At 38.8% G+C, this 12024-nt stretch overlaps 1 protein-coding gene across 1 annotated transcript in view; it reads left to right on the top strand.

The window, feature by feature from the left end:
• Positions 1-12024, top strand: part of DNAJC5B (DnaJ heat shock protein family (Hsp40) member C5 beta) — a 51553-nt gene that overhangs the window by 23772 nt on the left and 15757 nt on the right. Inside the window, exon 2 of the mRNA XM_065903473.1 lies at positions 11800-12013. Within this exon, the coding sequence (XP_065759545.1) occupies positions 11800-12013 (214 nt within the window). The remainder of the gene's footprint in view (positions 1-11799; positions 12014-12024) is intronic.

Raw genomic sequence — 12024 nt, 5'->3', positions numbered from 1 at the left:
TTTTCTGAATGTTGAGCTTTTAGCCAACTTTTTCACTCTCCACTTTCACTTTCATCAAGAGGCTCTTTAACTCTTCGTCACTTTCTGCCATAAGGGTAGTGTCATCTGCATATCTGAGGTTATTGATATTTCTCCCAGCAATCTTGATTCCAGCTTGTGCTTCATCCAGCTCAGCATTTCTCACGATGTACTCTGCATATAAGTTAAATAAGCAGGGTGACAATATACAGGCTTGACGTACTCCTTTTCCTGTTTGGAACCAGTGTGTTGTTCCATGTCCAGTTCTAACTGTTGCTTCCTGACCTGCATACAGATTTCTCAAGAGGCAGGTCAGGTGATCTGGTATTCCCCTCTTTCAGAATTTTCCACAGTTTATTGTGATCCACACAGTCAAAGGCTTTGGCATAGTCAATAAAGCAGAAATAGATGTTTTTCTGGAACTCTCTTGCTTTTCTGATGATCCAGAGGATGTTGGCAATTTGATCTCTGGTTCCTCTGCCTTTTCTAAAATGAGCTTGAACATCTGGAAGTTCACAGTTCATGTATTGTTGAAGCCTGGCTTGGAGAATTTTGACCATTACTTTGCTAGCGTGTGAGATGAGTGCAATTATGTGGTAGTTTGAGCATTCTTTGGCATTGCCTTTCTTTGGGATTGAAATGAAAACTGACCTTTTCCAGTCCTGTGGCCACTACTGAGTTTTCCAAATTTGCTCGCATATTGAGTGCAGCACTTTCACAGCATCATCTTTTAGGATTTGCAATAGCCCAACTGGAATTCCATCACCTCCGCCAGCTTTGTTCCTAAGGCCCACTTGACTTCACTCTCAAGGATGTCTGGCTCTAGATGAGTGATCACACCATCGTGGTAATCTGGGTCATGAAGATCTTTTTTGTATAGTTCTTCTGTGTATTCTTGCCACCTCTTCTTAATATCTTCTGCTTCTGTTAGGTCCATACCATTTCTATCCTTTATTGATCCCATCTTTGCATGAAATGTTCCCTTGGTATCTCTAATTTTCTTGAAGAGATCTCTAGTCTTTCCCATTCTACTGTTTTCCTCTATTTCTTTGCACTGATCACTGAGGAAGGCTTTCTGATCTCTCCTTGCTATTCTTTGGAACTCTGCATTCAGATGGGTGTATCTTTCCTTTTCTCCTTTGCTTTTGGCTTCTCTTCATTTCACAGCTGTTTGTAAGGCCTCCTCAAACAGCCATTTTGCTTTTCTGCAGTTGTCTAAAGGCTTGGTAATATTTCAGCGGCTCAGATGGTAAAGAATGCAGGAGACCTGGATTCCATCCCTGGGTCAGGAAGATCCCCTGGAGAAGGGAATGGCAACCCACTCCAGTATTCTTGCCTGGAGAATTCCATGGACAGGGGAGCCTGGCAGGCTACAGTCCACGGGGTTGCAAAGAGCCACACACGACTGAGCGACTTTCACAGGACAGGAACTTAGCTTAATACATGACAGATATTTTACAGTTGTTTAAAGGCTCGGTAATATTTCAGCTACATCAAACTTAATCCTTAATTGACATATTTGATTAAACAGTTTGTTCTATCCAGTTATTATAGTACCTGGCTCAAAAGGATAAGGCCCAAGGAATTTTAATGTCTATTAATGAATAATGGAAAAAAATTATTTAGAGCATAGATTCTTAACAACCACTGGGCTCATATCCCCAGTGGCATTACAAAGTGCACTGACGCTGGTACCAAGGAGCACTGACCTGATAGTGTAGTGAACACAAGTATCATGGGCCAGTTTCATGCGTTACCTATTGTATTTGGAGAAGAATATTGGTTGCCTCGTTTCACTGGGAAGTATTTGGACTTTGATAACCTTACCCAATGACTGACGGATTGGGATGAGGCTACGGAGATCCTGCTCTGCGGACCAACTCCTCACATTTGGAAATCCTGCTTATTGGGGACCTCCATTAACTATTATGAATGGACTATCATGCCTAAAAAAAATGGATGCTCAATTCTCTGTATTATAACCAATGATGTAGAAACTGTTTCTACATATCAGTCAGGAACCCCTTTTTCTGGATGCCTAGTACATGTTGATCATTTATATTGGAAGGGGACCACCTATTACTATCCCCCCATGAGAACTCAGGTATTATGGACCCAAATGTTATTTCCTACTTTGTCTGTTTCTAATATTAGCTTCCCCTGAGAACCTTTATGTAAGATTTTGCAAGGAACCAAAGTGCTACAAAATTTCATAGATAAATGTAAATCATACCTTGATAGAACATTCTGTTGTTATTACTATTGCTGCCAAAAAGTTAATGGATATAGGAATTGATGTACAAAAACATACTTCTCATTCATGGTGGGACTTTACTAAATCCCCTACGCTCAAAAAATTATTGCCTACTTGTTTAATCCCTTGTTTCTTGGATGATTTTTGTTTGACTATTTGGAATTGTGGTCTGACTTGCAGGATTAAGAAAACCACTCATGTTATTTTGCCTTATTCCTATGCTGTTCAGCCTTAACAACCCTGAGGCCCACTGTTAGGGAAATTAAAATGGAGGAAGTCTTGTTAGGGCTTCAGAAGCAGGAGAGCAGGGCTCTGACCTACTTCTGACCTGCCTGGACACTGCTCAGATTCCTTGTCGGCAAGCACACCAAGTCAGGTGCCACTTTAGATAAGAAAGGAATTCTTGGAATTCCAGAGCTCCTGAGGGTCTGGACACTGCCCTCCCCCATCCCCCCTCCCCAGGGTCTAACGAAATTCTGTGACTCACAGGGTGAAACAAACAGCATTGCAAAAGTCATAAAAACCAGAGCTGCGTTTTTGTATGCAAACTGACGATGATACCAGTTTGTGGCCTGGGATTATAAACAAGACCCCACAAAACTGCAATTCGAAGTCTTACCTGTAGGGGGACGTACTGCTCTCGACCACTTCCCAGTTGGGACTCCAGATTGCTGTCAATGATGGAAGTCTGGGTGGAGATCAGTCTAATTTGGTAAAGTATACTCTGTTGTTTTCGAGTTGGCTAAGTTGTGTCCTACTCTTTCTTGACCGCATGGAGTATGGCCCACCAGGCTCCTCTGTTCATGGAATTTCCCAGGCAAGAATACTGGAGTGGGCTGCTATTTCCTCCTCCAGGGGATCTTCTCAGACCTAGGGACTGAGCTTGCATTTTGCTTGGCAGGCAGATTCTTTGCCACTAAGCCACCAGGGAAGACCATATACTCTGCTGCTTCTCTCTCTCTCTCTCTCTTTTTTTTTTCTATTTCTTTTAAAGACTGTGTATTGAAATTAAGCCAACTAATTGTCTATAAAAAATTGAAATTGTTTGTGTGTGTGTAAAGGTTTCTTTTGTTAACAAATCCTTCAAACCAAAAACGAAAGTAAAACTTCCAACAAAACAACAACCAAAAAAACACACAAAAAATTAAGTTCCTAGAAATAAAGCTAATAAAATATATGCAGAGCTTAAATGGTAAAATGGTAATGCTGTAGCCACGCGTTCCGGAAGGACAATGCAGATAGTGGAGTGCAGTTTATTACACCTGCGGGTCCAAGGCAGAGTCTCTTCTTAGCCAAGGATCCTGACCAGTTTTTGTGAAAACCTTATATAGCCTAAGTGTAGGTGCACAAACCTACCCCCCAAATTCCCTGACAATCAAAGTTAACCCATTATTCATATGCCTTAAGCCTAGGTAGTTAACAGTGGACAATTATCAATAGGCCTGTGGTCATACCCCAATAAGCATAATAGAATGTATGATTCTATTTGGTTACACAGATAATTAGGGTATTCTTTTAGCGAAGGAAGAGAGCGGAGGCCTCGTTTTCCAGTTGGTATGTTGCTTCCATAGATACTGGTCATATAGCTCAAAGTTCACAGTCCAGCCCAAGATGGAGTCCTGCTTTCAAGATAAAGCCTGTTTTGTTTGCTCCTTCAATAAAGTTTGAGTTCTAAATAAGTAGACATACCATACAAATATCAACCTCTAAATTAATCTACAGAGTCAAATGTAATTGTAATAAAAATCCCAACAGAGTAAGTGTGTGTGTGTAAACTGACAAGTCAATTCTAAAATTTTTGTGGAAATATAGAGGGACCAGCATAGCCACAAAATTCTTGAAGAACAATGTGGAAGAATTTGTTCTTTAATATACTAAGACATATTTTAAAAACACCATACCTAAGACTGTTATTAGCTCAGAAGTAACCAAACATACCAATGTAGCAGAACAGAGATCCTAAAATATAGGAAAAGGAATTTATCTTTTTAATAAATGGTGCCAGGGCAATTGCATATCTAGATTTTTTAAGTGAAATTGTATGCTTACTTTCTAATACATTTAAAAATCAACTATAAATGCATCAATGAATTTTATGTGAAAGTCCAATCTATAAAAAGTTTAGAGTTGAAGGGTTTATAGGACAATATACTCCCTAATTCAGGAAAAGACTGATTAATTCAACTAATTAAAGTTAAGAATTCCTGGACATACAGGTGGCCAAAAAGCGCATGAAAAGATGCAGAACATTACTAATTATCAGAGAAATGAAAATCAAAACTATAATGAGGTATCCCCTCACGTAGGTCAGAAAGTGAAAGTGAAAGTTTAGTCACTCAGTAGTTTCTGACTCTTTGTGACCCCATGGACTGTAACCTACCAGGCTCCTCTGTCCATGGGATTTTCCAGGCAAGAGTACTGGAGTGGGTTGCCATCTCCTTCTCCAAGGGATCTTTCTGACTCAGGGATTGAAGCCAGGTCTCCCACATTGTAGGCAGATGCTTTACCATCTGAGCCACAAGAGTTAGAAAGGCCATCATCAAAAAGTCTACAAACAATTAATGCTTTAGAGGCTGTGGAGAAAAGGGAACCCTTCTACTCTGTTGGTGGGAAGGTAAATTGGTTCAGGCACTACAGAGAACAGTATGAAGGTTCATTAAAAAACTAAAACTAGAGTCACCATATGATCCCGCAATCCCACTCCTGGGCATATAGCCAGAGAAAATGATCATTTGAAAAGATACATGCACTCCAATGTTCACTACAGAACTGTTTACAATAGCCAAGACATGGAAGCAACCTAAATGTCTAGCAACAGACGAGTGGGTAATGAAGATGTGGTGCATATATAAAATGGAATACTATTCAGCCATAAAAAAGAATGAAATGATGTCATTTGTAGCACCATGGATGGTGCTACATCATCTTCAATTGAAATGATCACACTACTAATGAGATGGATGAAACTGGAGCCCATTATACAGAGTGAAGTAAGCCAGAAAGATAAACACCAATACAGTATACTAACGCATATATATGGAATTTAGAAAAATGGTAATGATAACCCTATATGCAAGACAGAAAAAGAGACACAGATGTATAGAACGGACTTTTGGACTCTATGGGAGAAGGCGAGGGTGGGATGATCTGAGAGAATAGCCTTGAAACATGTATAATATCAAGTGTGAAACAGATCGCCAGTCCAGGTTGGATGCATGAGACAAGTGCTCAGGGCTGGTGCACTGGGATGACCCAGAGGGATGGGATGGGGAGGGAGGTGGGAGAGGGGTTCAAGATGGGGAACACATGTAAATCCATGGCTGATTCATGTCAATGTATGGCAAAAACCACTACAATATTGTAAAGTAATTAGCTTCCAACTAATAAAAATAAAGGAAAAATAAAAAAAAATAAAAACAAAATAAATAAACATTTTCCTATCTGCTGCCCACCTCTTCTTAAAAGTAAGAAGTATTTTAATTTTGTCCTAAAAATAAAATACTTTTATCAATTAAAAAAAAAGAAATCATCACACTAAGTGAAGTCAGAGAAAGACAAATGTTTGATATCACTTATGCATGGAATCTAATTTTAAAATGATACAAATGAACTTATTTACAAAATAGAAACAGACTTACTGATCCTGAAAGCAAACTATGGTTACCAAAGGGGAAACAGAGTGGAGAAGCACAAATCAGGAGTTTGGGATTAACATATACATACTACTATATATAGGACAGATAACCAGAAAGGACCTACTTTATGGTACAGAGAACTCTACTCAATATTTTGTGATAATGGAGAAAAGAATCTAAAAAATAATGAATATATGTTTAGATATACCTGAATCACTATGCTGTACATCTGAAACTAACACAACTTTGTAAATCACCTACGTGCCAATAAACTTTAAAAGACAGACTGGACAAGCAATAAATGCTGGAGAGGGTGTGGAGAAAAGGGAACCCTCTTACACTGTTGGTGGGAATGCAAACTAGTACAGCCACTATGGAGAACAGTGTGGAGATTCCTTAAAAAACTGGAAATAGAACTGCCATATGACCCAGCAATCCCACTCCTGGGCATACACACTGAGGAAAACCAGATCTGAAAGAGATACGTGTACCCCAATGTTCATCACAGCACTGTTTATAATTGCCAGGACATGGAAGCAACCTAGATGCCCATCAGCAGACGAATGGATAAGGAAGCTGTGGTACATATACACTATGGAAAATTACTCAGCCGTTAAAAAGAATTCATTTGAATCAGTTCCAATGAGATGGATGAAACTGGAGCCCATTATACAGAGTGAAGTAAGCCAGAAAGATAAACACCAATACAGTATACTAACGCATATATATGGAATTTAGAAAGATGGTAATGATAACCCTATATACAAAACAGAAAAAGAGACACAGATGTACAGAACAGACTTTTGGACTCTGTGGGAGAAGGCTAGGGTGGGATGTTTCGAGAGAACAGCATCGAAACATGTATATTATCTAGGGTGAAAGAGATCACCAGCCCAGGTTGGATGCATGAGACAAGTGCTCAGGCCTGGTGCACTGGGAAGACCCAGAGGGATCGGGTAGAGAGGGAGGTGGGAGGGGGGATCGGGATGGGGAATACATGTAAATCCATGGCTGATTCATGTCAATGTGTGACAAAACCTCTACAATATTGTAAATTAATTAGTCTCCAACTAATAAAAATAAATGGAAAAAATAAAAATAAAAAATTTAAAAATTAAAAAAAAAACAGACTGGTAGAGAGTAGTAAGTAGAATTATTCCACTGCCTCAAAGGAGGTAGATCTTAGGAGCCTCTGGTGATTACAACTATAAATCAATATTGATCTTATCTGCCACTCAGTGAATTCATTATGCTTTTCAGTTGAAAGCTGTTATTGGATTTTGAAGTGGAAAGTACAGGTATTGATGCTATTTCTAATAGTAGTTATTACTCAGTTGCTAAGTCATGTCCAATTCTTTGTGACCCCATGGACTGCAGCACTCCAGGCTTCTCTGTCCTTCATCTCCCAGTTTGCTCAAACTCATGTTCATTGAGTTGGTGATGCCATCAAATTATCTCATCCTCTGTTGTCCCTTCTCTTCCTGCCCTCAGTCTTTCCCAGCATCAGGGTCTTTTCCAGTGAGTCAGCTCTTTGCATCAGGTGGCCAAAGTATTGGAGTTTCTGCTTTAGCATCAGTCCTTCCAATGAATATTCAAGGTTGATTTCCTTTAGGATGGACTGGTTGATCTCCTTGCAGTCTAAGGGTCTCTCATCAGTTTTCTCCAGTACCACAGATATATACATATGTACACACACACATATATCAGTATTAGTTATATACATATCAGTAACCAGCAATATAGTTATAGCCATATCAGATTAACACTGATTAAGAGTATAGAAAGATTTGGATTTAAAGGCACACATTCTGATTGAACATTATTATCAGTTTTAAGTATAAAATGAAATTACAAGAAAGATCTTTAAAATGAATAGGCAATGTTGGCTTCCCTGGTGACTCAGCTGGTAAAGAATCTGCCTGCAAAGCAGAAGACCTGGGTTTGATCTCTGGGTTGGGAAGATCCCTTGGGGAAGGGAATGCCTACCCACTCCAGTATTCTGGCCTGGAGAATTTCATGGACTGTATAGTCCACGGGGTGGCAAAGAGTCCGCACGACTGAGTGACTTTTACTCACTTCACTTTGTATTTAGATGTACTTCAAGCATCCCTCTTTTTACTCTAAATTCCATATGTGTTTTCCTGATGTATGAACAATACCCAAGGAGGTGAGTCATTGATTGATTAACTTGACTGTGTGACTTTGGCAATTGTGTGAGCAGTTGTGTGACTTTGGCAGCTGCCTCTGTTAGCCATACTTTCTGAGGATTCCTCAGAGCCAAGAGCATCTGCCAAGAGGAGTCAAATGCTGCTGATGACCAGGAATTGGATTTGTTACAGATGGAAGTGCTCCAGCCTCTGAATTTGCCAACTCCATTGTTAGAGGAATGTGATAAATGGTTGTGTGCCTCTGCCCTTGTAAGCTGACAAAGATCCAAGCAGCTTAAAATGATAGGCTCCACTGGCTAAGTCTTGGGCAGTGGACATCCATCTACAACTGAACCCTAGAAATAAGAAGTATATGTAAAGAGACATTTTCCAGGTGTTTTTCTTTTAGAGCAGAAATAATAGCCTTTGTATTTGGTTGTCCTGGACACAATCTCTGGAACTGGCAAGGGGAAACGCTGCAATTGTGTTCCAGGGCATGGAGTGAGAATTCCAGGAATACTGAGCCATTAAAATGAATGTGCTTCAAAAATCCACTTGAAGCTTTTTGATAATGATTGTTGTATTATTGAAGTTTGAGGACTTCTTTCTTCCTTCCTTCCTCTCTACTTTAATTTGGTAGTGGGTTATTTAAGAGAGCAAACTCTAAACTCTTTTAACTATTAAAAAAGCATAAAAATTTTTTAGCAGGAGCTTAAAAATGCTTAGGGAAAGAAACTACATGAGTGGTATGTATAATTTTTTTATAACAACAACAAAAAAAGAATCACTTATAATCCCAGTTAAGTGTGGTTATAACCTTCCATTTTTCTCTTTACTTATTTTTCTGCTATATCTTCCCTATATAAAGGCATATTTACAATAGTCTGTGTGCATATGTACATGTGTACATGTATAATGTGTATATGTGCGTGCACACATCAAGGTCACCAAAGATGTCTATATCACTAAATCCAGCAATCACTTCTCAGTCGTCATTGCACATGACTTGTCAATGGTACTTGACATAAGTGACCGCTCTCTTCCTTGAAATACTTTGTTCACTCCAGGCTCATATATCTCTACTCCATTACACTTGGAAGTCTAACAGGCATCTCAAAGATGTTCAAATAGAACTCTGAATCCTAGCAAACCATTTCCTACCACTGAAAAAAAAATCTCTTGCCAACTTTTTAAGTTGTAACTCCAAACTGCCAGTTACCTGAGCTGAAACTTTGATGCTATCCTTGATTCTTCTTTTTTCTTTCACATCCCACGCCCAGTCCATCAGCTAGCCCCCAAAGTGTATCCAGGATCTGATCACTTCTAACTAATCCACTACCACACTGGTCCAAACCACCATGAACTTTCCCTGAAAGAGCCTCCAGCTTTTGCATTTGTCCTCTCCAAGACTTGAATGATTCTTCTAAACTTAAATTCGGATCATACCACTTTTCTTCTCAAAACACTCCAGGGGGAAAGAAAAAAAAAATACTCCAGGGGCTTCCCACATCACCCCGACCAAATGCCACAGTCCTTGAAATGTCTTATTAACATTTTCTATGTCTTACTTTTTAAATGTAAGAATATGTGGGAGGCAGCACAGTGCTCGGGGTCAGATTGCCTGTGTTCAAAGCCTGGCTCTGGTTATTAGCTGTATGATGCTGGGCTTCTCTGGTGGCTCAGGAGTAAAGAACCTGCCTGCGATGTAGGAGCTACAGGTTCAATCCCTGAGTCAGGAAGATCACCTGCTGAAGCAAATGGCAACCTACTCCAGTATTCTTGCCTGGAAAATCCCGTGGACAGCCCATGGGGATGCAAAATAGTTGGACAGGACTTAGAGACTAAACAACAAAAACATGACGTTGGGCAAGTTACTTAGCCTCTCATCTCAGTGGCTAAATTTCCTCACTGTAAAATGAGATTACTATAATATTAATCTCATAGAACTGTGATGAAGATTAATGAATTAATATTTATAACATGCTTACAATAGTGCTGGCATGTAGTAAACATTATAAATTTTTTTTAAATGACAAAATTGGCATTTTTGTGCTATTAGCAGAAGATTTTATCATAAATTCTGCACATAAAAAATGTCTCCAGTAAGAATTTATAGATACCCCAAACATCTCTCAAAAAATAAGGATGAAATGTGTTTGATGAAACAAATTTAAAATGAACTATAGGGTCAGAAAGAGTCGAACATGACTGAAGCGACTTAGCATGAATGCATGCATCCTTGTTTTATTCTTCTTGTTTATTCTGAGTTCAGAGTTAGAATTTATTACACACCATGACTTATGTTTTTAAACATTTTGGTGCTTTTTAAGCATCCTGATGCTAAATTGCTTATTCATTCACCTGCTTCCTAACCAGCAATGCTTTAATTCCTAAAATAGGTGTTTGGTTTTTTTGTTTGTTTGTTTATTTTATAGATTGGTTTACAAGATACACTTTATTTTTTTTGCTCTACTTATGCCTTTTATTAATGCATTGAAGTGAAACAATTCAATCTACACTGATAAAATAAACAAAAGCTTAAGGTGCATTCCTATATATACCTATTAAATATTATGGGTACAATAGGGAGAGTAAGTCACATGGAATTTCCATAGAGAGTCATATAATTGATTTTGTAGAGGAAAAACACTACAGACTCAATATTGAACAAGGCTTTTATCAATTTAAATCTGTCTGTGGAGGGAGGGGGAAAGAGTCCCTAGCCAGAGCCTGATAGCTCTGTTCTCTGATAGCTATGAGCCTCATAGCTCAGTTCTTACATCCATTTTACACTTTTAATACTTCATTATAACTGAAGAATAAAGAACACTCACAAACCACCCCCCCTCCGCACAACACACACACACAGCAACACAACATTTATTCATACCCTTCTGGAATTGCATTATGATCCACAGAGGACAGAAGGCCTTGGACTCACAAGAAAACTTCTACAGATTATTTCAAGTGGGAAGACCTCTTTTCAAAGAGGTCAGATACACATTTGAATAGAAGGTAAGTCACAGTGTTTGTCCATAAAAACAAAAGGGAGCTAGGATTTGTGAAAAAATTGTGAATGGGTCATAAAATTTATTCAAGGGTGTATAAATGAGAGATTTAAAAAAAAAAAACAACCTTTTTCTTTTGTATTGACGTATAGCCAATTAACAATGTGTGAATAGTTTCAGGTGAACAATGAAGGGACTTAGCCATACATAAACATGTATCCATCCTCCCTCAAACTCCCCTCCTGGTCCAGTCTGCCACATGACACTGAGCGGAGTAAGATCTCTTTTTTTGACAGCTGAGTTTAACTTTTAGAATATGTGGTGTGATGTTTTGTTAATTCTGGAAAAGTCTTGTGATTGTAAATGAAATTGTGGTGTAAACTGGTCCTATTACTGGAACTCTTAAAGGCCTCTGCATGTTGAGGTGGACTACACATGAGCTTCCGGGCAAAAATTAACTTCACATATTTGCCAATAGCAAAATCTCTCAGACTCAACAACTATGCAGCTATGGAGAATTCCTTTGAGGATATGAGGGGGAAAACAGTACCAATGAGCCTATACATTAGAAACACAAGTTGACAACGAAACCTTGCTTAAATCAATATTATTATGAAATTTATCATGTCGTGGTATTTACATGTATAAAAGATAGACAAATGAATAATACCCTTCTAGAATATCATCGTAATTCCTGTTGAATAACACTTTTCCTCACTTCTTTTTAATTTTAAAAGAAAATTGGCCTTAAAACACCATCCAGACAAGAATCCAGATGATCCAGAGGCTGCTGAAAAGTTTAAGGAAATCAACAACGCCCACACAATTCTTACTGACATGTCAAAAAGAAACATTTATGACAAGTACGGATCACTGGGACTCTATGTGGCCGAGCAATTTGGAGATGAAAACGTTAACACCTACTTCATGCTGTCAAGCTGGTGGGCAAAGGTGAATTGGAT

The sequence above is a fragment of the Muntiacus reevesi genome, chromosome 12, assembly GCF_963930625.1.
Source record: "Muntiacus reevesi chromosome 12, mMunRee1.1, whole genome shotgun sequence".
NCBI lineage: Eukaryota > Metazoa > Chordata > Mammalia > Artiodactyla > Cervidae > Muntiacus > Muntiacus reevesi.
This window is presented reverse-complemented; position numbering and strand designations above follow the sequence as displayed.